The 23,174-nt window shown below is 38.1% G+C and overlaps 1 protein-coding gene across 1 annotated transcript in view; it reads right to left on the bottom strand.

The window, feature by feature from the left end:
- Window positions 1–23,174, bottom strand: part of YEATS2 (YEATS domain containing 2) — a gene marked incomplete at its 5' end in the record, with an annotated part of 73,650 nt that overhangs the window by 40,142 nt on the left and 10,334 nt on the right. The window contains 8 exons of the mRNA XM_081086391.1: window positions 153–256; window positions 2,139–2,297; window positions 3,758–3,997; window positions 7,189–7,369; window positions 9,517–9,561; window positions 13,189–13,300; window positions 15,365–15,526; window positions 22,976–23,091. Of these exons, the coding sequence (XP_080942517.1) occupies window positions 153–256; window positions 2,139–2,297; window positions 3,758–3,997; window positions 7,189–7,369; window positions 9,517–9,561; window positions 13,189–13,300; window positions 15,365–15,526; window positions 22,976–23,091 (1,119 nt within the window). The remainder of the gene's footprint in view (window positions 1–152; window positions 257–2,138; window positions 2,298–3,757; window positions 3,998–7,188; window positions 7,370–9,516; window positions 9,562–13,188; window positions 13,301–15,364; window positions 15,527–22,975; window positions 23,092–23,174) is intronic.

Here is a 23,174-nt window from a genome sequence, read left to right as displayed (position 1 = left end):
AGGTACAGAAGTCTGGAGTAAGATGATCTTCAAGATACTTATTAGCCTGAAGGTTTTACTTTATGAAGTTTGCAATAACTAACAAATTACTGTTGAACTCAAACACACGATCTTTAAAACTAGCGAAGTGCAATAATGTAATAGAAGGTTACCTTGACAGTAGATGTTACAAAACTACTTCCATGAATTTTAGGAATAGGGGAACCTGTTCCTTGGGAGGCTTGAGAGGCAGTAGAGAGCTTGTTTGTAGGACTTCCTGTAAGCAAGGCAGATTTAAAAGTTAAGTATAAACAAAATAAAATTTGCGAAATGGAACTTTAAAGCATTTTCCACCACACTTCCCTTTTCCACACTATTTAGTTTTCATCTTTAAGGGTTGAAAACCTACAACCTTGAAACTGTTACAGAAGAAACACTTAAGGATTCATCCTACAAAGGTGACCACTTCACCAATCTGAAAAGGGACAAGAAGCCTGTAAGAATGTGTAGAATAAGTAAAGTAGTTTTACTGTATAAAAAGATAAAAAGATACTATAACATAATGGAATTGGTTATTTAATGAGCCAAAATGTATACATTCAAGTGAATGCGAGCTCCTTCAAAGTAGTTTCACTAGAAGGAATACTTATTTGAAAATCCTGCCAACATTAAACATTTTATACTCCATCTGTACAACTGACTTTAGGCTCTGATAAAAATCACTTACATTATCTACAGTCAAAAATAAGTCAAGCCCGGCTGACGTGGCTCAGTGTTTGAGCATCGACCTATGAACCAGGAGGTCACAGTTCAATTCCCGGTCAGGGCACATGCTTGGGTTGTGGGCTGGATCCCCAGTGTGAGGTGTGTGGGAAGCAGCCAATTAATGATTCTCATCACTGATGTTTCTCTCTCTCTCTCCTTCCTTCCTCTCTGAAATCAATAAAAATATATTAAAAAAAAAAAAGTCAAGACCCAAAATGGTATTTGGTCACCTACCCATTTACCAAACTTGTCTGCAAAGACGTTTGGCTGACTGCTAAAACTAAGTAACCTCAGAGCACACCTACTTGGCATCCCTAAGTATATTCAAAAGGCTCTTAGGTAATTTCTGAAAGTAGCATTTTTTTAAAGGCGTTCCACAATTACAATCACTGTTAAAGGAACCAACTTTTCCAAAAACCTACCTGAAATGGCCCAACACACATGGGGAAGAAAGGTTTCATTACCTTACAATCATCTCTCTTATTTCATTTCTCTTTTTACCATTTCTCTTAATTAGGAGTGAAAAACTACAGGAATGTTTACACTTAGGAGCATGTGTTTAAATATTCTATTTATTACCTTCAATTAAACTAATGTTAGTGAAAGTACTTAAAAAAAACCTGAAGAGCAGTCTGTAGTTATATGAGATTATGATGACAAACATGGTGAATCCAAATCTGTCTTATTCTTCCTATTAGTGTTTTCTTTTTATAATGGTAGGGTACAATTTTCCTCCCAGATGCAAAATTTATCTTATTCACAGAAAAGTAAAGATGACTTTTTTATTTGACTGGGGTGAAATACATATTGCTCACAAAGTTATTCTTGAACTAAAGCTTAATTTAGAAATAACCACATTGCTTGCAGGCCCAAAAAGAATGTCTTCCAAATGAAATAAAATCAACTCTCTCTTTTTAAATTAATTACGGCTCACTTTTAATCTTTAGAAACTAAAGAGAAAATGTAAGTCAATTCTTAAAAATATAACTTTTGCCTGGTTGGCGTGGCTCAGTGATTGAGCATCGACCTAGGAACCAGGAAGTCACGGTTTGATTCCTGGTCAGGGCACATGCCCACGATGAGGGCTCGATCCCCGGTGGGGGTTGTGCAGGAGTCAGCTGATCTATGATTCTCTCTCATCATTGATGTTTCTCTCCCTCTCCCTTCCTCTCTCTGAAATCAATAAAGATATATATTTTTAAAAATACAACTTTTACAACAAGAGTAAATCTTCCTCAGAGAAACAGCACTAGTGTTACTCTTATATAGTCCCTCCTCTTGTTTATGGATGGAGATTTCATTTTCCCATTATATGGCTACTAAGTTACACTAGGATTTCATCTTTAAAAAAGATCAAATCTTTTGGATCGCATACATATTGATCAAACACACACCTGTAGTGGGAGTGGTGGCTCCAATAACCTGCCCTGGCTTGTCCATGATAACATAAGGGTTACTAATAACAGAGCTGGCAGTGCCTTGCTTCACATGGACTGGAGTGGAAGTTGGGGTTCGAGGCAATGGTGATGGACTTGGCGTTGATATGGGGGAACCTTTATTAATTAAAAAGAGAAAAAAAATAAACTAAACAAAATAGATATATTCAACCCATCTAAGAAGATGCTGGGAGATAATGAAAGAAGGGCAGGGCTGCCAGGACCAAGGTGACAAACTGGAAAAAGTGAATGAGACTGTCGATTTCAGGGACTGAGCAGCAGCAGGAGCAGCGGCCTCGGCGTAGCTAAGGCCAGGGACTAGTGTGCTTCACTCTCTACAGCCTTATCTGGTGACCAGCAGCATTAGCATCTGCATCTTCTGGGAGCCTGTTAGAAACGGATTCTGAGGTCCTACCCAGACCTACCAAATATAAATCTGTATTTTAACAAGTTCCCCTGTAGGCACATTAAAGTTAAAAAAGCAGTGCTTTACATAACAGTGTGAAACTGTTGAATCACTAGATAATAAATCTCTTAACAACTTAGGCAGGTTGTATTTGAAGACGCTAAAATGAGGGAGGAAATTTGTAAGCGATAAATTGGATTTAGGAACCAGGAGTCTTGATTTGGGATTAATTTCCAATAGGAAAATAAGAAACTCACCCACTCAAAACCAAAGTCTCTGTCAATACTATGTCACAGCCACAATCCAGAGAGAGTCATGTTCCCACAGAATATGCTCTAAAGGTGCCAATGTGCCATTAAACGTCCTCTACTGTCTTCTAGTGATCGAATTTGTCATCCCTCAATTTCTCTAAACTTCAAACCAATTTATACATTCAACATCTACCTCTGAAGCAGCAAGTTCCAAAGTGCTTCTAATTGGTAGATAAAATTATACATTCTTTACTTCTCATAAACTTCAAAGACTTGGATCATATTACTGCTCAGTTTCCTGTTTTTAACAACAAAGGCTCCCTCCTTCCCCTTCATTTAAGTATTATACAGAAACCTCCCAGCGCCTACATACTTCACTGACTCTCTTTCAGTCTTTCCTGAGGTGGTTTGGCCAAAAACGTATAGTCCGACTAAAAGTTTACCTAATATAAATGTGAAATTGTTGTAAGGCAATGGAAATTCAACCTTCCTGATAATAATTGAAATGAGTAATTTTTCTCATGTGGTTAGAGTATAAAAGATATTTCAACTCCAAACTAAAAGGCCTCTACACTTGTTCTATTACTAGTTGCTCTGGTTTCCATATATAATCACAAACCATAATTCCTACTTTAAGTTCAACCACAATCCTAGCAAACATTTTACCTGTGCTGATTCTAGATGAAAATTTGATCTCTCTGAATTTCATTTCTTGCTTCATTCAAAAATTGTTTCCACATAGATGACTTTTGTTTTTGCTTCCTGACACCTTTGTTCTGCTAATCAAAAGTGATTAGCTCACTTGTTAAATAAACAAAAGCCTTGCTTAGAACTAAAAAAAATTATTTTAAACCACAGTATTTTGTTTTGTCATTCCAATAACTTTACACACATCAACTTCGCACACATCCTCTGTATACCTGAGACGATCTTGCAGCTCATGGTGATGGGCTGGAAGGATTTCCCAGGTGACTCGGGATTAGGAACCTGGCTCTGTGGAACAATTTTGCAGCTTGATGCTATTGGCTGAAAAGCTGAATTGCCATGAGAACAAAACATAACTTTCTGGGATGTTGTCATTTTGGTAGGTGTTCGTTCCAATGAAGATGGCAAAGAATAAAATGTAGTATGCCTCTCAGTTTCAGTATTGGCTGGTAATCCTGCTTGAAATGAAACAGGCAAATGATTAAGTCGTTAATATCTTTGCAATAATAAAATCTTACCACTGTGGGAAAAGAATGAAACAATAAAAATCCCTTATCATTTCAACAACCATTTAAGCCATTTACTAGTAGTACAGTAAATACAATCCACAGTATTTATTATCCTTTTATACATTTTTGGGTGAAGTGTGTTAAAAAATAAATTTCAGCCCTAGCTGGTTTGGCTCAGTGGATAGAGCATCAGCCTGTGGACTGGAGGGTCCTGGGTTCGATTCCATTCAAGGGAAATAAAATAAAATAAAAATAAGTAAATAAATTTCAACTGAGTACATTTTTATAAAAAAATACTTTTTATTGATTTCAGAGAGGAAGGGAGAGGAAGAGAGACATAGAAACATCAGTGATGAGAGAGAATCATTGATTGGCCGTCTCCTGCATGCCCCCCACTGGGGACCGAGCCCGCAACCCAGGCATGTGCCCTTGACCGGAATCGAACCTGGAACCCTTCAGTCTGCAGGCCGAGGCTCTATCCACTGAGCCAAACCCACTAGCTAGGGCATCAACTGAGTAAATTTTAAAGGTTTAATTGGCTTTATTCAATGATGCATGAATCAAGCAGCATCCAGTGTAGCAGAGAAAAAGCAGCTCTCAGGAGCTGTACAAAATGAAGGACTTTTAGAGGCAGAAGGGACCAGGAGCAAGGAAGTTATTGAGCAAAAAGCAGATCGGCTGTGGTAAGGTCACTTTTCTTAGGGGACAGCAGGGGTCTATCAGGCCAATTACCCATCTAGTGCTGACTAGGGGATTCCTGATTGACTGATTTAAGATTCATTTCTGGAAGAGGCTGAAACTATAAGTTTGAATTTGGTGATGTGAGCTTGGCATAGGTGACCACATTTGGAGCTTGTTGTCTTGTTTTTTAACAAATGTGAATATGCCTAGAATCATATTTTGTTAAAAAGTTTCTTTAAAAAATTAGGAAACATATTAACTATAAACAGTATATATAAGCTCATTTTGTTCTATTTTTTTTTTTTTATAAATTGAAACCTGTTTAAATTAGAGAGGAGGAAAAACTCCAAAGGATTCACTTAATCTAATGATGTCCTGTCTTATTAAATGCCCATAAAGAAGATGTAATTGAAATTTAAAGAGGAACAAAAGAATGAAAATATTAACATCATATTAAAATGCAGGCTAAGAGACAAACTAATACCATTTAGAGTCAATTTTATTTCTTGTACATAAGTTATACAAGTGAATACTTAATACTTAAACATTTATTGACAGTGAGTCTTATATTTTAAATAAGATTAGATACTTATTATTTAAGTTTCTTGTTCACATAATTGGGAACCAGACCAGAATTACAAGAAACTATAATCATCAAGGAATAAAAATTTAATGGTTTTTAACTCAGAAAAAAATACAATTTCCTTTCACCTGAAGAACTAACAAAATTCAATATTTTTCTGTATTTACTACATATAGTCATAACATGGCTTAAAATACATTGTATTTTAATTAATATCTACTATATGCAAGAATTGTAACTCAATGAATTAGTTGCAATTTAATAAAAGGGATTGAGTGCAACGACAGGCTGGAAAGAAACATTAAGATCTATGCTCCATGAGAACTCATGGACAACAGTGTGGTGACTGCAGGGGGTAAGCGGGGGGGAGGTGGAGAGGGAAGAGGGCATAGAAGGAATAAGTGGTGATGGGAAAAATTAAATAAAAAAATATATATCTATGCTCCATGATATTGATGATGCTGGACATAATCACATCACAGGGCTGTTCTAGGATGGCTATTTATAGTTTCCCCTTGTTGAGCCAACGAGAAGTAGTTTTTCCATTAATGAAAAAGACTGATGCAATTCAAAAATGCAACTTTATTTATCTGCCTGATTTTAATTATGATAAGAGTTCCCTAAGTTGGACTGAAAAGCCTTAAGGTAAAAACAGGGAAATTATCTTCGTCATACTTTTAATGCCTATCTTTTCTCCAATATGGTTGCTAAAATACCCACATTCTCCTCCAGTGAGACACATCTACAAACCCAAACTAGAGCAGAAATTCAGTTTTATGATACGGCCCAACCTCATGAATTTTGTTCGGCAAGCCTTACTTTTCTCTGAGTTACCTGTTGTAAAAGGAAGTCTCAAGAGACAAAAGCATTTAACAGAGAAAATGGTTTTATAAAGTTTGTGCTGTAAAATTCAACATTGATACTGCAAAATCAGAACTAATGTTTTGTTAGGGAATCATCCAGTTACAGGAAATGTTAATGAATTCATTTACTTTGGTGAGGAGGAGGAGGCAGGGTCACCTTATTTATCAACAGTGTATCTCACAGTAGAAGAGGTTTTGTTTCTCCCTGCTCAGCTATAATTGAGACTGTGTTCAAGTCCCCTTCCCTAATGCACATATAAGTTTATTATTTGATTTTTCCAATTCACAGTTATTACTTTGATGTTTTGCTCTATTTTATCATGTGGGAAGAATGGTATCTATTCCTTAATAAACAATTTGTCATACTTAAAGTTAAGATTTGTGGCCCTAACTGGTTTGGCTCAGTAGATAGAGCGTCAGCCTGCAGACTAAAGGGTCCCAGGTTTGATTCCAGCCAAGGGCACATGCCTGGGTTACGGGTGCGATCCCCAGTAGGCAGTGTGCAGGAGGCAGCCAATCAATGATTCTCTCTCATCATTGATGTTTCTATCTCTCTCTCCCTCTCCCTTCCTCTCTAAAATCAATCAAAAAAAAAATTGTAAAAAAATAAAATAAAAATTGTGGCATGGTCTAGTTTGCAACACTGATTTATTCAAGTATGTCCTATAGAGAAACATAGAGCTTTCTGTTGAATCTACAAAAATAGCAATATAACCATAAAAATAAAGTAATTTCTATTTTAAAAATTTAATGCTTTTTAGTGAGTTTTGTATTCTACAAAACGTTAGAACTTAATGAAAGATATTTTCTGAGAAGAGTAATAAGCATTTTGGTATTTTCATAATAGTACTGGGTAGAGGCAGCATGCCTACTTACGGAAAATTTCCTTTTCCTCAGTCTCTGAAGGCAGCAGTTCACTATCATATTATGTAAATGAGAAAAATAAATGCCCCAGGATGACTCCTCCATGTAAGGAAAAATACATGAATGTACAAGAAAAAATATATTACCTTTCTCCACGGAGGTATCAGGTACTGCCTCATGTGACTGCTTTATTGGTGAGGAAGCTTTCACGGGGGCTGGAATGGTCAAAGGCAAAGACGGTGGGGCATCAGAGATGTCTGACTCCGAGGACTGAGGGTAAATGGAGTCTTCTCCAAGAGAATGCCGGTGGAGCTCAACATCCACTACCTACAAAATCGGGCAATAATTGGGCTCATGAATTCATCATCAGTGTCCCAGAAAGCCCCAAACCTTCTAAGATCACAGTACTCCAAGAGATGTGACAAATGATTTCTAATCATACTTCAAAGGCAATTTCCATCTCAAGAACTGAAGGATTTTATCCCAGAAATATAACCTATTCTGGTTTAATAGATAATTATTAATACTAATCATAAAACTGAGGTCTTTCCATTTGTTGTTTCAATGCCTTAGAACACTCTTCCTCCAAATCTTTGCATGTCTGCCTCATTCTCACCATTAGGTCTCAATCCAATGTCGTCTTCTCAGGCCTCCCTAACCAACCTAGCTAAAGCAACTCTCTTGTCCCCCGGCTACTCTCTTCTTTATTGCACTTATTTGTAAATGAAACCTTATCTGCTTTTATGCTTACTGTATACCATCTGCCAGTTCTCAACACAACCAAGAAAACTTGAGAACAATAGCTATCTTGTATAGAAATCTGTATCCCCACTACCTAGACCGGTGCCTCGCATATACTCTGTGCTCAAAAAATATCTTCTAATACAACACAAACTATAAATAGCTAATTATAATTATAATGACTACTGCTGATATATCATAAATTCCAAAAAAAGGTGGGGGGAGGTGGTAAGAAGAAAAAAAGTGAAGTTGGAGTCTCATACTTCCAGATTTCAAAACTTATATAATTACAAAGCTATATTAATTAAAAGAGTGTAGTACTGGCATAAAGACAGAATACACCCTCACATATATGGTCAAATTATTTTTAACAAGTATGCCAAGACGATTCAATGTGAAAAGGACAGTCTTTCACAAAATGGTGCTGAGAAAATTAGATACCCATGTGCATTAGAATGAACGTGGATCTTTACCTTACACCATATACAAAAATTAATTCAAAATGGATCAAAGACCTAAAACAATAAAAATCTTAGAAGAAAACATAGGAGCGAAGCTTCGTGACATTGGCTTTGACAATGATTTCTTGGATATGACACAAAAAAACATGTAACAAAAGAAAAAAACATAAATTGAACTACGTCAAAACTAAAAACTTTTGTGCATCAAAGGACATAATCAAGAATGAAAAATTTTTTAAAAAAAGAATGTAAACATCACCCACACAATGGGAGAAAATATTTATATTTCATATATCTAAAAGAGACTAATACCAAGAATATAGAGAGAACTCCTAAAATTCAACAACAAAAAAACAAACAACCCGATTCAAAAATGGGTAAAGGATTTGAAGACATTTCTCAAAAGAAGATAAACAAATGGCCAATAAACACATGAAAAGATGCTCAACATCAATTACCATTAGGGAAATATAAACCAAACCCACAATGAAATACCTGGTTACTATAAAAAAGACATAAAACAACAAGTGCTGGAGAATTGGAATCCTTAAGCACTGTTGGTAGAATATAAAATGGTGCTGCTGTTATGGAAAACAGTATGGCAGGTCCTCAGAAAATTAAAAAAAGAATTACAGTATCATCCAGCAATCTGACTGCTGGGTATCTATCCAAAAGAATTAAAAGCAGGGATTGGAACAAACAGACCCACGTTCTTAGCATTCACAATAGCCCAAAGATGTAAGCAACTCAAGTGTTCACAGATAGATAAATGGATAAACACAATGTAGTGTATACATATAATGAAACATTATTCAGCCTTTTTGGGAAGGAAATTCGGACACATCTACAATGTGGAGAAATCTTGAAAACATTATGCTAAGTGAAACATGCCAGTTACAAAAAAAAAAAAAACACACTGGACGATACCACTTATATTGCATCTAGTGTAGTCAAATTCAGAGAGAGAGAAAGTAGAGGGGTGAGTGCCAGGAGCTAGAGGCAGAGGAGAATAGAGAATTATTGTAAATTGTTACAGTTTCAGTTTTCCAAAAGGGTGATAGCAATCATTGCACAAAATGTGAGTATATGTAATAATACTTAAATGTATACTTAAAAATAGTAAATTTTATGTGTATTTTTCTCACACTAAAAAATAAATGAGGGGGATATAAAATTTTTCTAAATTTAGCACTCTTTTTTTTTCTAACTAAAAATGAAGATCAATTTTCAGTCTATTTGTTCCCATATAATGCTATAGGGGAAAAAACCTACCGTCTCTGCTCCAAGAGTCTGCAAGCCAGTGTAAGTTCTATCCAGCTATTTAAAGACAAAAGGAAGAGTTAGGTTTCACAAGCGTACTTATACATATACTAGAGGCCCGTTGCAGGGAGATTCCTGCAAGAATAGGGCTTCCTGAGACTGCAGTGAAGCAGCCCACCAAGGCGGGCTTCGCTCCCTTCTCCGCTGCCTCGCTCCCTCCCTTCACCGCTTAGCCCTCGGCTCCCTCCCTTCTCTGCCACCTGGGCTCTCTCCCTTCTCCACTGCTTTGCTCCCTCCTGGGTCACGGGTCCAAGGCCCGGGTACCGCAGGCAGCCTCGCGCACTGGCGGCCCCGCCTCGCCGGGTCAGGGGTCTGGGGCCCGGGGCCCGTGGGCAGCGTCGCGTGCTGCCAGCCCTGCCTGCAGTATGCAAATTAGCCGCAATCTTTGTTGGCGGTTAATTTGCATATCGTGTTGATTAGCCAATGGGAGGCATAGTGAAGGTACGGTCAATTACCATGTTTGTCTATTATTAGATAGGATCTTACCTAAAACCTCTTTCACCACAAGTTTTCATACCATAACTACTTTTTCATAATATAAATTCATCACTTCAACAAAAACCCTCTTAATATTGTGGGGAAGAATTGAGTAAAATTAATATAAACAACCTCAGACATACATGTAGTAATTATACTTTTAATATAAAGTATACACTTCGAACAACCCATTCTAAGGAAAATCCAAACATGGAGGACATTTTACAAAAAAAGATGTTTACTCAGCATTATCTATAATCACAAAAAATAAAAGCAATATAGGTTTCTCAGACCAGAATACCATAATAGTTCTCTTAGTTTGGGAAGCCTAATCTGATGGTGGTGTGCAGAATGAAGATAGATTAGAATTAAAGAAGCCAATCAGGAAACAATAAAAGGGCAGAATATAAGAAAGATTATGAAGAATAGTGGTCTGCAACTAAATGAATATTTAGAACAAAAATGGAAGAAGCAAAGATGGCTTTGAGGGCTGACATAGAAATGACAGGAAAAATGATACTCTAGTACAAATGAAAATCACATGGTCACAATACAGGTGTTTAAGGTTTCAAGGCCAATCTATAAAAATAAAAGGGTAATACACTAATTAGACCGGACGTCCTTCTGGATATCCTTCCAGACATCCTTCCAGACGAAGCTGGGGCTGGAGGGAAGCCACTTGGGTCCCGGGTGCCTGCTGGCAGCCAGAGGGAAGCCGCCTGGGTCCCGGGTGCTGGAGCAAAGCCAGTGCCGGAAGCCAGGGGAAGGAAGGCCTACTCTTGCACGAATTTTCATGCATCAGGCCTCTAGTTGATATATAATATGTAGTAAAATTAAGTTTTCAAAAAACTTGACAAGAAATGCTTTAAATACCTCATTTTAAAATACTGTGCCTCAATCTTTCAACAGGAATTCTAAGTGATATGGAGAATACAATATGCAAAATTATGCAAACAACTTCCTTAATCATCGGGATAAGGGCTGGGCCCAGTGCTATAAAATGGTATATGTGATGTTTAAAGATAAAAAGAAAGCAAAACTAATTTAGATCTTCTAAGTAAGTAGGACCATATTTTGCTCCTCTGAACAAAGAGGCAGTAAATTCTTTATTTGATTTGAGTTCTTCTCTGAGGTCATAAAGCAATCTAATCTCACAGTAATCTCTAGAAAATAATGTGTACATTAAGTTAAGCTATCTTACATTGGCTGCATAACAAGCAATGGAGGACAAATTTCAACATGCCTTAAGGTTGAAAAGTTGTATTTATAGAACAAAGGAAACAAAAAATGGATTTCTGCAGATGTACTCAGTTTCATTTAGCTCAGTTTTGGGAGTCATTAATGAGAACAATGTAGTAAGCCACAAGTAAGGGTGCTATAGGAGAAGTTCAATATAAGAAAATATATACAAGACTACTATAGTGAGGGCCTAAGCAGTGGTTCTCAACCTTCTGGCCCTTTAAATACAGTTCCTCATGTTGTGACCCAACCATAAAATTATGTTCGTTGCTACTTCATAACTGTAATGTTGCTACTGTTATGAATCGTAATGTAAATATCTGATATGCAGGATGGTCTTAGGCAACCCCTGTGAAAGGGTCGTTCGACCGCCAAAGGGGTCGCGACCCACAGGTTGAGAACCGCTGGCATAGAGGAACATTTTAAAAATTGTGTGTCTTCCAACTATAAAAAATATTTTTATAACTGTTCATTATGTAAAAATACTTTCAAAATACCACACACAGATAAAAAGGCCATAGGAAATAGATCACAACATCATTACTTCAATTATGTACTCCAACATTTTGGTATATTTCTTTTGTGTTTTTTTAAAATCATGGTGACCTCATTCTATACATATACTTTATACTCAGGGCTTTTTGCTTACTATATAATGGTAATTACCCCCCAGGCATAGGAAACACTTTGTAAAATATAACTTATAATAGCTGCATAACAAACCACGTGGATATATCAGAAAAGGATTTCTGACAATACAAATCAAAAGTATTACAACCTTCACCCTGGTCAGATGGCTCAATTGGTTGGACTGTCCTCCTGTATACCACAAGGTTGGGGGTTTGATCCCCAGTCAGGGCACATACAGGAGGCAACTGATCAATCCTTCCTCTCTCTAAAAATAAATAAACATATCCTCAGGTGAGGATAAATAACTAAAGTTTTACAACCTGCTACAGTACTTTACATTTTCTAAAACATGTTCACTTCAATTGTTACTCTTCGGAAATAAATATATTCTTTATCCTTAGGAGATAAACAGACAAGGCTTACTTCAGGAACTCCTCACCTAATGTCGTTGATAGGTTCTACAACTTTAAGCAAAACATCTATCTATAATAATAAAAGTGTAATATGCTAATTAGACCGGACAGCCAAACGACCTTGCGGACGACCTTGCGGACAAAGCTGGGGCTGTGAGGGCCAAGCCCCTTGCACGAATATCGTGCATCAGGCCTCTAGTAGTATAATGAAACCAAACCTACTATAGGTTAAATGATATATAAAAGAGTTAAGTTCCTACGACATCTCATCATTATAATGACACTGAATGAAGCATCATTTTAGGACTTTCTGTATTTGCCTTATTTTTTTAATATATATATATTTATTGATTTCAGAGAGGAAGGGAGAGGGAAAGAGAGATAGAAACATCAATGATGAGAGAGAATCACTGATCAGTGACTTCCTGCACACCTCACATTGGGGATCGAGCCCGAAACCCGGGCATGTGCCCTGACCAGGGATCAAACTGTGACCTCCTGGTTCATAGGTTGACGCTCAACCACTGAGCCATGCCAGCCGGGCTGTATTTGCTTCATTTTATAGAAAAGTAAAATTTTTTAAAAAAGAGATTAACCACAGGTAACACAGTAACAGTGAGATCTGGTCAGAAATTCAAGTGTTCTGATGATCTGATTTAAAGAACATACATTCAACTGTAAAGGCCCCCCCTGCTCCCCCAACCTTCAGGGGACAAAGGAGTGTTATAGCATAACACACTCAAAAAGATTTATCCTGCTTCCACTATCCTTCACCTGGCTGCTTCTCTCAGGACTAACCTACTACTGTTCAATACCAGGTGAAAGAGATACTTCATTTCCAGAGAACAGTGATTTGTTACAATACCTTCAGATTATGTATGATATCTATCCGCTTGTTCTGGCTGTCCTTAAAGTGAACTTGAACTCTGACAGGAAACTCACCCCAGCCCCTTCTGGTCAGGTGAAAAGGAGGCTCTCTATGGAAGAGCAGATATTAACACATTAATCCACGTGTAATCATTCTGGAGGAAAAGTTTTCTCATAATGGATAAGTTAGAAATTCACATCCTTCTGACAATCATTTACATTTCCTCATTTAAAGTTAAATCAGTATGCTGCATTATGCTAAAATGCTAAATTATAAAAGAAAAATTTAACTCAAACCTACATTAAATTTTCAATTACTGGATACTTAGAGCTAAGACACTTTTCCTATATAATAAAAGGCTAACATGCAAATAGACCAAATGGCAGAACAACTGAACAACCAGTCACCATGACATGCGCTGACCACCAGGGGGTGCACGTGGAACATGGCAGGCGTTGGCCGCGGAAGGATGGTGGAGCAGGTGAGTGGGGGCACCAGACCAAGGCAGGGCGCTGGTTGCTGTCATTGGGGCGAGCCTCTGGTGGTTACTGAAAATTCTTTGCTCCCATGCACTGAGGTCCTGCCCAGCGCCTGCACCGCAGCCAGCGCTGGAGCCAATGCTCGTACCCACTGCCGGCGCCTGGCATCAGTCCAGATCATTCGGCGCCATCAGTGGGTGCAAGTTGTGGCTGCCAGCCCCAATCGCCCAAGGGCTTCTCCACCTACCCCTGCTCCTGAGGGGTTATCGAGGCAGCAGCTGCCACTTGCACTTGCTGACGGTGCCGGCCCTGCTCCCATCCACTGCTGGTGCCAGCCCCAATCACTCCGTGCCATCAGCGGGTGCGAGCTGGTGCGAGTGGGGCCAGCGCCATCAGCATGTGGGATAGGTGGCGGTGGGAGCAGGGTTGCCTCAGACAGGGGACAGGGGCAGGGGTGTGTGGCCACGGTAGGAGGGGCCCGGGGGCACGGAAGATGGGCCAAAACCCACCCCTGTACCCACCGTAGCCTCGCGGCCCACAGTTCCTTTCAAGGTGCACGAATTCATGCACTGAGCACCTGGTACCATATAATACAATGTCATTATTTTCACAGATAAAGAACTAGAGTGACTGGATGGCCCAACCAGTGTGACTCAATGGTTGAGCTTCAACCCATGAACCAGGAGGTTATGGTTCAATTCCCAGTCAGGCACATGCTCGAATCCCAGTAAGGGGTGTGCAGGAGGCAGCCAATCAATGATTCCTTCTCATCACTGATGTTTCTATCTCTCTCTCCCTCTCACTTCCTCTCTGAAATCAATAAAAATATATTTTAAAAAATAAAGTTTTTGATGAATGTCACAATATTGAGTCAGAATCCTTGATAGCTACTTGACAGACATAGGCTGAAATATTATGTTCGCTACCCCTGACACTCATTTATTCCTCCACTCTGGCAAAAACAAAGTAAGTCATGAATACTCTATTTGAAAGTGACAATTTACTTGAATGTATCTGCTAAGAGGACTTAAAAGATATGTTCACAATATGATCTTCCCCAAATAGTGACTATGATTTCAGAGGATAGAGAGGAACTCATGAGAATGCTAATTGAACCAATGAATTTTCAGTCAGAACCTAATTTGTAAAGGAAAGAAAAAGAAAATTTGATGGAAAAAAAGACTGGCAAACTGTTAATAATTGGTTTTGGATCCATTAGGGTTCAATATACTCTGCTTTTGTATATGTTTGAAATTTTCCTTTCTCTGAAATCAATTAAAATATTAAATTTAAAAAAGATAGATGCGCCGAAACCGGTTTGGCTCAGTGGATAGAGCGTCGGCCTGCGGACTGAAAGGTCCCAGGTTCGATTCCGGTCAAGGGCATGTACCTGGGTTGCGGGCACATCCCCAGTGGGGAGTGTGCAGGAGGCAGCTGGTCGATGTTTCTCTCTCATCGATGTTTCTAACTCTCTATCTCTCTCCTTTCCTCTCTGTAAAAACTCAATAAAATATATTTAAAAAAAAAAAAAAAAGATAGATGTAAGACTAGAAGTGAAGGAAGTAAGAAAAGGAGGGGGGGGGGGAGAGAGGGTGGGACGAGGGAAGAAAGGATTTCAAGGGAGTGTTTTCAAATTAAATCACTTTTCTTCCACTTCAATAAATCTGCACTTCTTTAAACTCAAGTATGCTTACCTAACTTCCACAAGGTCATTTGGTTTATAGCTGGGATGAAGGAAAAACCAAACTTTCTTGACAAAATGATTAATGCTGGGTTCTCTACGAGACCCTCGGACATACACCATCCATTTGTGGGTTGATTGGTCATTTTCTTCTCTCTTATCGGGAGGTATATACCTAGAGGAAAAGAAAAAGAAACAGAATCCTTTTTTTCCTTCAAAAGCCTAATGAAACAATTAACACCTACTTAAAACAAGATTAAAAATAAATTACAAAAAGAAAACTGGGAGGAAAAACCAAGATGGCGGCATAGGTAAACACTGGAGTTTGCTGTGTCGAACAACCACTTCAAAAATACAACTAAAAGACAGAACGGACATCATCCACAACCACAGGAAGGCTGGCTGAGTGGAAATTCCACAACTAGAAGGAAAGAGAAAAGCATACCGAGACTCAGAGGAGGCGCAGTATGAAAGTAAAATACTAAGGTGCGGAGGTGCATGCAGAGAGGGCAGGCGGCTGAGGGCGCGGTTGTCGTTTTCAATCGGGAGGTAGTCTCAGGCTCTGAGCTCCAGTTCCGGGCGAGTCTCTAGGGACCCAGACTCATACGGGAGAAGCAGGACTGTCTGGCATCGGTCAGAACTTGAGGGCAGCTTTCTCTCCGAGGGGCTTGCAGCGATTACCGGGACACTGAGAAGCAGAGCCTCTGAGGGCAAGACTGAGAGCAGCCATAACTGCTAGCCCCGCCCTGTTGATCCCGTGGGACTCGCCCTGCCTAAGCCCTGCAGGGAGGCTTTTGGGGATAGCCTCGGGCAAAGGCTAGATTAGCACCTTCCTAGAGATCCAGGAGCCAGGAAACCCAGAGGTCAGAGTGGGACCATACAGTTTGCAGCTCTGTGGAACCATAAAGGACACACTCAGGGGGCAGACTCAGTGAGCACCAAAGCCCCATTGAAGCAAGTCTTGCCCCAGACGGGTGTCTCCAGCACAGAAGTTCTCCCATTGCAGACACAGTGGATTCTCATAGCCAATTGGCCTGGAGGTCAATTCCTCCCAGTGATTCCTACAACAATCAAGGCTTAACTACAACAAGACTGTGCACAAAGCCCACAAGGGGGTGCACCAAGAGTGTCCTCCTCAGATAATTGGGGAGGCTGAACCACTGGGCTCTAGAGGACACTTAGCATAGAAAACCACTTTATCAACACAGGGAAGCATAAAAAATGCGGAGACAAAGAAAAAGGACACAAATAACAGAAATGGAGGATAGCAAACAACTGGATATAGAGTTCAAAACCACACTTTTAAGGTTTTTCAAGAATTTTCTAGAAAGTGCCGATAAACTTAATGAGACCTACAAGAAATCTAATGAGACCCTCGAAGTTGTGATAAAGGACCAACTAGAAATTAAGCATGCACTGACTGAAATAAAGAATATTATATAGACTCCCAACAGCAGACTAGAGGATCACAAGAATCAAGTCAACGATTTGAAATATGAAGAAGCAAAAAACACCCAACCGGAAAAGCAAAATGAAAAAAGAATCCAAAAATACGAAGATAGTGTAAGGAGCCTCTGAGACAGCTTCAAGCATACCAACATCAGAATTATAGGGGTGCCAGAAGAAGAGAGAGGGTAAGATATTGAAAACCTATTTGAAGAAATAATGACAGAAAACTTCCCCTACCTGGTGAAAGAAATAGACTTACAAGTCCAGGAAGCGCAGAGAACCCCAAACAAAAGGAATCCAAAGAGGACCACACCAAGACACATCATAATTAAAATGCCAAGAGCAAAAGACAAAGAGAGAATCTTAAAAGCAGCAAGAGAAAGAAAGTCAGTCACCTACAAGGGAGCACCCATACGACTGTCAGCTGATTTCTCAACAGAAACTTTGCAGGCCAGAAGGGAGTGGCAAGAAATATTTGAAGTGATGAATGACAAGAACCTACAACCAAGATTACTTTATCCAGCAAAGCTATCACTCAGAATTGAAGGTCAGATAAAGAGCTTCACAGATAAGAAAAAGCTAAAGGAGTTCATCAACACCAAACCAGTATTATATGAAATGCTGAAAGGTATCATTTAAGAAGAGGAAGAAGAAAAAGGTAAAGATACAAATTATGAACAACAAATACACAGTGAATCTGAAAATCAAGTGAATAATCTGATGAACAGAATGAACTGGTGATTATAATAGAATCAGGGGCATAGGAAGGGAGTGGACTGACTATTCTTGGGGGGGGGAAGGGATGAGGGGGATGCGGGAAAAGACTGGACAACAATCATGCACCTAAGGATGAGGACAGTGGGTGGGGAGTGAGGGAGGAGAGTGGGGTGGAAACTGGTGGAGGGGAGCTATGGGGGGAAAAAGAGGAACAACTGTAATAATCTGAACAATAAAGATTTAAAAAAAAAAAAAAAGAACAAGCCATTCCCTTAAGTTCTGCCCATAGTAAAGCCAGTATCTTTAGCCCTCCCTTATGCAGGTGATTTTATTTCACAAGGCCCCCTTATCACATTCTTTTAGAAAATATGGTCATAGCCTTCTATATGTCATCTATGCCTATAGTTATCCTTAGTGATGCAGTAGGCCACGTTGCCTAATCTGGTTCTTCATCAACAGTATTCTTGTTCAGTCTTGATTCTTTGCTCTTCCATATATAAAAACCAGCCTCTGGATTTCATGAATCCTGTCAGGATTTTAATCAGAATATCTACATATCAATTTGAAGAGAAGTGTTATCTTTATTATACTGAGCCTTTCTATCCACGAACATAGTATACTATTAAGTTCTTTTAAGTCTTTAAAGTTTTTATAATTCATGAAAAGCTTACTTGTCTCTTATTTACTGTATTTTTATTGCTATAGTAAATACATCTTTTAAAATCATGTTTTCTAATTTTGTGGCTGTCACACGGAAACAACTGATCTCTGTGTATTGATATTATATTCAACAACCTGGTGAAGTTCTCTCATTAACTCTAAAACTTTGTCAAAAATTGCTTTATATTTTTCTATGTAGACAGTATCATCTGTTAAAGACATTTTATTTTTTAATCCATATACTTTTTAATTTTTTAAACAGGACTACATTAGTATCTCCAAGAGCAATACTGAACAGGAGTGGTGGCCCCAGACATCTCTTGTCTTGTTCCTAATCCTAAAGGGAAGACTTGAGTTCACCACTGAGTATAAAATATACTGTAGGTTTTTCAAAGATATTCTTTATCTGAGTTAACTAAATTCTAAGTCTGCCATGAAGACTTATCACAAATAGATGTTGAGTTTTGTCAAAGGTTGTTTCTGCATTTTTTTTTTTTTAAATATACTTTATTGATTTTTTACAGAGAGGAAGGGAGAGAGATAGAGAGTTAGAAACATCGATGAGAGAGAAACATCGATCAGCTGCCTCCTGCACACCTCCCACTGGGGATGTGCCCGCAACCCAGGCACATGCCCCTGACCGGAACCGAACCTGGGACCCCCCAGTCCGCAGGCCGACACTCTATCCACTGAGCCAAACCGGTTCCGGCTGTTTCTGCATTTTTGATCAAGTATTTATCTTCTTTAATCTGTTAATGTGTTTATTATACTTATTGATATCTAATGTTATTCCAAACTTGCATTTCTTGCTCACAATAACCATTTCTATAGTTACTGAATTCAGTTTGCTCAGGATTTTGTTCAGTATTTTTGTATCTATATTCATAAGTGTGATGTCCTATAATTTCTATTTTCTTATGAACTCCATGTCAAGCTTTATGAACAGTTAGGATATCCTCATAATGTTAAGTTGGTAAGTGTTGTTTCTTTGTCCCCAGAAGATTTTGTATACAACTAGAATTATCTATTCATGCTGCCTGTAAAGCAATCTAAGCCAAGTGGTGTGGTTTGGTTTTGTCCCAGGAATGTTTAAAAAAATCAATAATTAAATTTACTTAGTAGTTCTTTGACTATTTCAAGTTTCCTTTGTCGTATCACTTTTAAGTTGTATTTTTCTAGGGATTCTTCAGTTCATCTAAATTTTCAAATACACTTATCTCTTTAATAGTGCAGTATCTGAAGTTATGTCTTTTTTCAGTTCTAATATTTATTTGTATCTTTTTTCCTTACTTAATTCCACCATGTTTATGTATGCTGTTTATTTTTTTCCTCTCTAAATTCTTTTTATTTATTTATTTTTTTAAATATATTTCTATTGGTTTCAGGGAGGAAGGGAGAAGGAGAAAGAGATAGAAACATCAATGATGAGAGAATCATTGATTGGCTGCCTCCCGCATGCCCCCTACTGGGGACTGAGCCCACAACCCAGGCATGTGCCCTTGGCCGGAATCGAACCTGGGACCCTTCAGTCTGCAGGCTGACGCTTTATCCACTGAGCCAAGCCAGCTAGGGCTCCTCTCTAAATTATTTGCTTCCCCCACTGCATTGTCTAATTAAGCTGCTTAGTTCATTAATTTTAAGCTTTCTTCCTACTGTAGTCTTTTAAGACTTTAAATTTCCATTTAACTATCCCTTTAGTGTTAGCCTACAACTTTTGAGTTATTATTTAGTTCTGTTTTTTTTTTTTTAATATAATTTATTGATTTTTTACAGAGAGGAAGGGAGAGAGATAGAGAGATAGAAATATTGATGAGAGAGAAACATCGATCAGCTGCCTCCCGCACATCTCCTACTGGGGATGTGCCCGCAACCCAGGCACATGCCCTTGACTGGAATCGAACCTGGGACCTTTCAGTCCGCAGGCCGACACTCCATCCACTGAGCCAAACCAGTTTCGGCTAGTTCTGGTTATTTTAATGTGATTTTTTTTCATTGCCTTAATGAGTTGTTGTGAGTGTTTTGAATTTCCAGATATATTGGAGGTTTTTTTAGTTATCCTACTGTCATTGATTTCTAGCTTTACTGCACTAGTGGTTAGAAAAAATACAAGTCCTTTGTTGAAGCTTGCTTTATGGCTTACTATATAGTCAATTTTCATAAATGTTCCTTGTATGCTTAAATTTTTTTCTCGTTCTGTGTAATCTTCTATGTGTGTACTTTAGCTTTGTTAATTGATATTCCAACTTTTCATATTCATATAAGTAGTTTGCTGGATGTACCAATTACTGAGAGATGTATATAAAGTCAGTGGTAGTGCATTTGGTAATTTCTGCTTGCGGTTCTATCAATTTCAAGACTGTTATCATTTTAAGACATTTTAAGACTATGTTATCAAGTACACAGAAGCTAAGAATTTTTTTTATCTTCTTGGTGAAGAAAACCTTTTATCATTATATAATAAATCTTTACCTCTATGAATGTTTTTGGTCTTAAAGTCTCTTTTGCCTGATATTAATATGTTACACTGGTTTTCTTTTGGTTACAATCTGCTAGTTTATCTATTTGCTTACTTTCTTTTCTTTTTGGGCCAAACTGAGGACATATGCTGGGAGCAAGATCCTATTTATTAGCTTACTCTCAATCTTTCTGTATTTAGATGTCCCTGATAAATAACATAGATCTGAATTTTAGGTTATTTTATCTCAATATAAGAATTACTATATTCTAACTAGTTAAATTCATATGCATTTTTATGACTGTTTAGACATTTAGATTTGTTATTACTAAATTATTTTATACGTCTTATTTTTTCTTTTCTTTATATCCCTCCTCCTGCCCCTGCTTGCCTTTTTCTAGAATCAGTTTTCCCCCTTTTTCTCATTCATTTTCCACCCCTCCCTTATTGTTAAAGTTTAAATTTCTCTATCTATTCTTTTAGTTATCTTAGATATTGCAGCAAGCACTCCTAACAAAACGTAGGGTAAAGCAGTATTTTTACCCTCTTCCAGAACAAAGACCTTACAATTTTCATGCCAATCACTCCCTCTACTTAAAATTTATGATTAACCAGTATTTTAGTTCTAGCTTGTCTTTAAAAAACCCCAAAACCTACAAATTAGACATAATTGTTTGAAAATGTCAATGACTGTTTCTACCCAATCTTCTTGTGGCCCAGTGGATCTATTTAGATTTCTAGTTTAGACCTTTCCTGGGCTGATCTGTCCTGTACTATATATAAGACCCCAGCTCTAACACTTCACACAAAACTATTTCGTTTCCTTAGCTGAATACATGCTAACTCTAAAATAATCTATAAAACAGAAATCTAATTGCCTAATCATATTTTATGGTTCCATTTAAATACTTTCACATGGATCATTAAGAATCTTTGTTTCTAGTATCCTGAGATTTTATGTACCTCTTGTTTGTTATTAATGATCCATTAATTGGGGCTTGAAAGATCCCCTCCTCGCCCCCCGCCCCGCCCCCGTCTGATTTTCCTCCCAGATAATTACTGTAATTACAAATCCTTTTAAAAATAATTGAATCTAATTATAATTTCCATAAATATATCAATTTATTCATCAAGCAAATATTTACTGAAATCCAACTAATATAAGGTACAAAATAAATAATACATAGTTCCTACCCAAAAGAGATTCCAGTCTGATTTGGGGAAAATGTACGAAAACAGAAAATGATTATTTGAGAAAAATGACAAGGAAAAACGGGAAATATACCTAACAGGGTTGGAAAAGGGCAAATAAGACTGTGAGTAAATATCAATCTTTCGCTATTTGAAGATTTATGATGTCTTTATTCATTCCTAGATACTTGGCAAAAATGTTCACACTCCCAAAAGATAGCATGCGATCATACTGTTAAAAGAGATAGATAGCTCTTTAACTTGAAGGAATTCTGTCTTCAAGAACTGGTCTGCAACCTTTTGCTATAAATTAAAAACACTTCAATTTGGCAACCAAATAAACATTTTTAGGAACTACCTACCTAAGTTAAAACGAGGTCAGAAGAAGTCAAAAGTTCCTCTAAACTTATCCACGCTTACATGCTTATTGAAATACACCATTTGTGTAAAACCTCATGTCTTAGAAATTTTTACCAATCATAATTTACTCTATGTCAAAGATTGGCAGACACACTAAGGCAGAGTTCTCGAGTCTCTGGATATTACTTTTCTTTTAAAACAACTAAGAGGCCGAAACCGGTTTGGCTCAGTGGATAGAGCGTCGGCCTGCGGACTGAAGGGTCCCGGGTTCGATTCCGGTCAAGGGCATGTACCTGGGTTGCGGGCACTTCCCCATTGGGGGATGTGCAGGAGGCAGCTGATCGATGTTTCTCTCTCATCGATGTTTCTGACTCTCTATCCCTCTCCCTTCCTCTCTGTGAAAAATCAATAAAATATATTTAAAAAAAAAAAAAACAACTAAGAGTTTGCCCAGCCAGTGTGGCTAAGTAGATGAGCATCGACCCATGAACGAGGAGGTCAGTGTTTGATTCCAGGTCAGGGCACATGCCCAGGTTGTGGGCTCGATCCCCAGTAGGGGGTGTGCAGGAGGCAGCCAATCAACAATTCTCTCTCATTATTGATGTTTCTATCTCTCTCTCCTTCTCCCTTCCTCTCTGAAATCAATAAAAATATATTTTAAAACAAAACAACTGAGAGTTTGAAAAAAAGAATTCCTGAGCTCTCTATCTATTATAATACTACAGGAGTATGCCAGAGTTCTATTAACATAAATAGATGACTGAAAATGAGACAATTCAACTGGATACTCACTTGGACACATTGCCCACTACTATTGTTTTCTTTACAAAAAGTCGTGAAGTCTCATCTCCTGTAAGATCAGCATTCCGCTGCTCTGTTTTATGGGAGCCAGTAATACTAGAGGTGTCCTGAAAAGAAATCATAATTTTCATTTTCAATTTGGAAAATTTTCAATAGGCAGAAACTGTAAAATCATACAAGGTATGAATAG

This window comes from Myotis nattereri (assembly GCF_964212035.1).
Source record: "Myotis nattereri genome assembly, chromosome: 3".
Classification (NCBI taxonomy): domain Eukaryota; kingdom Metazoa; phylum Chordata; class Mammalia; order Chiroptera; family Vespertilionidae; genus Myotis; species Myotis nattereri.
Note: the sequence above shows the minus strand (reverse complement) of the source record. Positions and strands in the feature narration are given on the sequence as shown.